The 5,011-nt window shown below is 37.3% G+C and overlaps 1 protein-coding gene across 1 annotated transcript; it reads left to right on the forward strand.

Moving 5' to 3' along the window:
• The first annotated feature begins 2,672 nt into the window (after positions 1–2,672).
• nupr1b (nuclear protein 1b) lies at positions 2,673–4,015 on the forward strand. The gene is made up of 3 exons (XM_067233236.1): positions 2,673–2,846; positions 3,055–3,192; positions 3,493–4,015. Exons 1-2 carry the CDS (start codon positions 2,750–2,752, stop codon positions 3,180–3,182), a joined length of 225 nt encoding a protein of 74 aa, XP_067089337.1. The 5' UTR covers positions 2,673–2,749; the 3' UTR covers positions 3,183–3,192; positions 3,493–4,015.
• Positions 4,016–5,011: the final 996 nt, after the last annotated feature.

Here is a 5,011-nt window from a genome sequence, read left to right on the forward strand (position 1 = left end):
ATGCCTAGTAGTACAGATCATCACCGGGGACAAACAGAACCGTCCTATAACAAGTTATGTCAATACGCATTTTTAAAGCCTCATGTAAAGACTACAGTGATAAAGTATCGGTCCATTCCTCCAAATAAGCAAACATTATTTTTAATTGAAACATACTTATTTTTCAAGCCTGTTCCTTACTGAATTTTATAAATCAATTTTTAAAACAGATACACAGCTTACGTTATATTTGATAATTTATGCCCAATGCTAAGGCCATTTCTTTGAGTAAGCATGCCAAATATGCAGTCAGCAGATTTCTGAAAAAAGGAGCAAGAATGATCGACATTTGTGCTAAATGCAGAGGGATTGGGCTCCAGTACAATAACCCTCAACGGCTCAACAACTTGTGTTGAAGAACATAGTCACCAAACAATAGGGAATGTATTGCTCTGAAAGCAAATATCTTGATATAGTCATTTTGTTTGGTGTGTTGAGACATGGATGTGTGTCTGGGAGGGGTGAAGGAGCAAAGGGTGGCGAGGTGATAATGGAAAGTTAATATTCAAGCATGATATGGAGAGAAACAAGTCACCAAGTGGATGATAGACAGACACAGATAAGTACGGGCTCATCCTGAAAGCCAAACTGTGTGAAGTATCTACAGGCAACTTTAGCACATTGGCAGGAGCTTAAATGGGCAAGTTTGTACTTAAGTAAATATGTACTGTACAGAGCTCCTGACATAAGTAGAGTACATGACATAAAGTCTGTCCAAAATGCAAAAGGAGGAGAAGCTAAAGGCAAAGTTCTCAAGTTACATAAAAGGAATCAATTAGAAAAGGATTTAAGTTACAAATGAGAAAAGCAAGATAATTATTGGGGGAAAAAAGGGACAGTGCAGAAAAAAGTGCAAACAAATGTAGTGGGTGACAAAAAGATAAGAAAAGTATATTGCACATATGGCAGGATAAGCCCTTACATTTTTGCACTGACTAAACTTTAAAACTTGGTTTTATAGTTACATTTATAAAGGGTGGTGACGGAAGTATGCCAACAGCTTTTTCTAATCTCAACTATGACTGCCAGTTTCCTGCAATGCTCACAAACAATGAGGTCATGTAACAAAATATAATTCTGTGGAAAATTCCATACTTCACAAAGTAGGAAACACTTCCATCTTCAGCTTCTGAATTTAGCAGTGTAATAGTACTATAGCATGGTTAAAATAATCCACAATAGATCAAAAATAGGAAATAACTCATTTCTAGTCACTTACCAATCAATAAATGTCAGTAAGGTCAGCAACAAGTTATTTAATTCAGAAATCATTATCAATGCTCTCTTGCCACTCACTTTTCAACTCATGCATGGTACCATTATCAGCCATGTTTTTATAATTTACATTCACTCAGCAGGGATGATGTTAGTTTCCTCCAGGATCACAATGACTCTTATTGAGAGACTTGTTGTTCTTGTTGGTTAGTTGTAACGGATTTAAATTATTGTACTCGCTTTGAATTATATTATAGTTGCTTGCTTTCCTTCAGGTACACCCTTGCACTTTTGAAGTTCATGTTGTTTAATTGTAACTTGTTTAACTGCATGCTCTTATGGTTCTTCCCTTTGGCACTTATTTGTTTTTTCACAATGTATGCTTCATGTTTTGGTTGCTCGCAATCTCGTTGTTATGATCAGTGACCTATGCACTTTTGTATAGCTCTCTCGTGGAAGTCGCTTTGAATAAAAGCATCTGCTAAATGCATAAATGTAAATGTAGGGAGCACTGACAAATCTGATAAAGGTCAAATCTGAAAGAACAGGGGGGATGAAGTGGGTCAAAGCACACAGTGATACGTTTTCTATGAAGCACAGGTGCTGATATAAGTCAGCTGATAGAAAACATCTATAATCTAAACCAAGGTCCAAGGCAGTGTGGCGGGCGGGGGTGGGGTTTCCATGGCACCGATCTACCTTAATAATGGAATTGTTAAAAAATAAATAGCCTATGTTCATAATTGTATCCGGCAAATACACTATTTTTTGTATTACAGGCTAAAATAAATTAAGTTGCTTTAGTGGTGTCTAAAGAAACAACTCACAAATTCAGCAGATTTTGTTTATGGGTTACTAGCGGAAAAATAAAATGTTTAAACCGATACTGAACAATAGCCTAATATCAAGAAATGTAGTTTCAGCTCGCGCTGTCACACATTCCAAAAAGAAGGATAAACGACAACAGAACAATAATTTCGAACAACAAATTGAACATGTGAACCAAAACAGCACCTATGTCTGTTTCTTTATAACATTCCATATCAATGTACTAGATATATAAAAGACAACAACAATAGGCTGCTACAGTAAGAATATAAGAGTGTGCATGGACCAGACAAAAGCCAGTCTACTTCTGTTTCCATAAACTTTCATTAGGAAAAGGAAACGGAACACAAATGTGACACAAAGGACACAAATACACAAACAAGCCACGTGCGACTTACAACTAGAGTGACTTATTTTCTAGTTGGCATTGCCAGTACATCAAATATTTACAAATTGTGATGCAATATTTACAGTAGCCTACTTTTAGGTCAAGGACTCATCGGAGGAGTGAGAGGCGGAGCAGCAACTATAAAAAGCAGACTGAAATTTTCTGAAAAACACGTAGCCTACTCCGTGAGTGAACAGAAGACGTTTCAGTTACTTCCTTGATTGATTGTGGTACATTATTTGAAGTATTTTAAAGTTGTTGTATCTTGTAAGAACCACCATGAGCTTTGTGGATGCAAAAAACATTGAGCCAACTACGTTTGAAGATTGTTACTACGACGAATATGAGTATTACAACCTGACAGACAAATACACAGGTAGCTAATATAATTCCAGACCACGGCAGTGTTCAGTGTCCGTGTTCATTTTTGTCTGTTAGAGGGTAAAACATTTGAGTTTCCCAACACCTCAACGTGCCGCACAGACACTTGGTGACTGATTGCTTGTGTAACACTAGTGTCTGGTGTGGCATAAGTATATTTCAGTTTGTTAGACATTGGTTCGTTCATCATTGTTTATTCATAGGTGGAGCTGCGCGCAAGGGGAGGACGAAGAAAGAAGCCAGTGACAATACCAATAGACACAACCCCGGAGGACACGAGCGCAAGATCACAGAGAAGCTGCAGAACACAGAAAAGAATGCGAAAGAGTGAGGCTGTGGAGGTAATTGTAGGCTGATCTTTATAAAATAAATTGTTGTTTGTCTTAAACAGCCTATTCCCAAACCTTTAGCTACATGACACATTTTAATTATAAAATGTTTGTGTTCGTATATATGTGTATATGTTTTATACTGATGCAGTAAAGTTTTTTATTCCAATTGATCTGGTTCATGTGAACTGAAACTTCTCAGAGATGACTGACAGGCAGCTTTTTTAGGATACTCTCAATGCATGGTAAACCAAGTATAACACCTAGTAACATGATTAAAAGTAACCGTCTAAACACCTTTTTCTTTTCCAGGGCAAACTGGATGGCTAATACTGGCAATCGACCATGGCCGCGTTGGCGACAAAGCGAGATGAGCAGACAGCAGTAATGTGAACTCCAGTTAGCAGAGAAACATGCTGTTACTGTTTTGATGACCAGCTTCTGCATAGGGATCTGTAGACCCCATCAAGAGAAGCAAATGGTATATTGTCTTGTGGTCTCCATGCATCTGTGATGTTGACCGTCGCCTAAGACTTTGATGTAAACCACCTGTTTGTGGTCTTCTAGACCTACTCAAACAGTGGGCTGTAATAATGGTGTGTGCAATGGTGTAAGTGTTTTATTTTAAATTGACAATAACTGTCATTTAATTTTTAAATTGAACATATTTTTCTAAATCCACAATCTATAATAAACATGTTTGAAAAAAAAGAATACATAATTCTTAGATAATTAACCCTAACTCTATTACATGGACGACAATAAAGATTCATGAGATCTATTAGTGAGTCACAAGAATTATGATGTGAAAAATAAATCCCTGAAACATTATTACAATCATGCAATACTGTTTACTTTTTGTCTAAGGTCTTGCCACTGAGACTAAAAATAGCAACAACATGTACTTTTTTAATGTACTGAAGGTGTTATTCAGAGTGCATTTCCATCAAGAGAAATGCCAGTTTCCAGGTATAGTGTCATAAGGGAAGTGCTTACGTTTGAGCAGTGGCAGGCCATGCATTTCACGCCTAGGCCTTTAGTGACGTCATACTTAGTCCTACCTAAATTAATACACCTCATAATACCATCAATATGACACTACGGCTCGAGAATCCATACAGAATCACACTTACAAATTCAAACTAGAGAGGGTACAATTTCTGGGGAAATTGTAGGGTGTGCTTGCTTGCGTCGGTTGCACAGGGGTCTGTATATTTTATATAAAAATGCATAGGGCCTACTTATTATTTATAAAGATTACATAGATTTAAAAGCATCTTTTTTTTGCTGCTCGTTTACAACTCAAAATACGAGTGAAGTGTAGAATGAAATATGATGTCTTCTCATTTCCCCTGCAAGAGGCACCCTCATCGTTGATTCAAAACGAATAAATTTGGCAGACCGGTGTAAAAATTGACCTAATCTCTATGACTTAAACGTCATTTTAAGTTTTTCGCTTCTCGTGATATTTTCAGGCATGTAGCCTACTCATTGCATTCATTCATTAATAAAGAACCCTCCTTTGAAGATTATTCTACGACGTTACCCGGCAGTAGAAGATGGAATCGCGATTCAAACAGTACCATCTGCTAACTGAAAATATGCCCCCCAAAACGTAAATAACCTTGACATTTATTTAGTGGAAAATCGCTCATTCATAAAAAGCTCACTGGTAGCGATCATTGTCAGTAAAAACGCAAAATGCGATATAGCCCTGTGTGGAGAAGCTGCCCCGGTAAATTGTACTACTACGGTACAGTACTAGTAGACTACTGCTGTGTTCGTCTTGGTAGCGATTGCGTTGGTTGAATTGGATTTAACGTTCCGTTGT

Source organism: Osmerus mordax, chromosome 3 (genome assembly GCF_038355195.1).
Source record: "Osmerus mordax isolate fOsmMor3 chromosome 3, fOsmMor3.pri, whole genome shotgun sequence".
NCBI lineage: Eukaryota > Metazoa > Chordata > Actinopteri > Osmeriformes > Osmeridae > Osmerus > Osmerus mordax.

What these genes read in the sequence shown, in the direction of transcription:
- nupr1b (XM_067233236.1), top strand. Translation starts at nt 2,750, where the DNA reads ATGAGCTTTGTGGATGCAAAAAACATTGAGCCAACTACGTTTGAAGAT. An exon ending in CCTGACAGACAAATACACAG is followed by an intron (nt 2,847 to 3,054) that starts GTAGCTAATATA and finishes GTTTATTCATAG; the next exon opens with GTGGAGCTGCGCGCAAGGGG.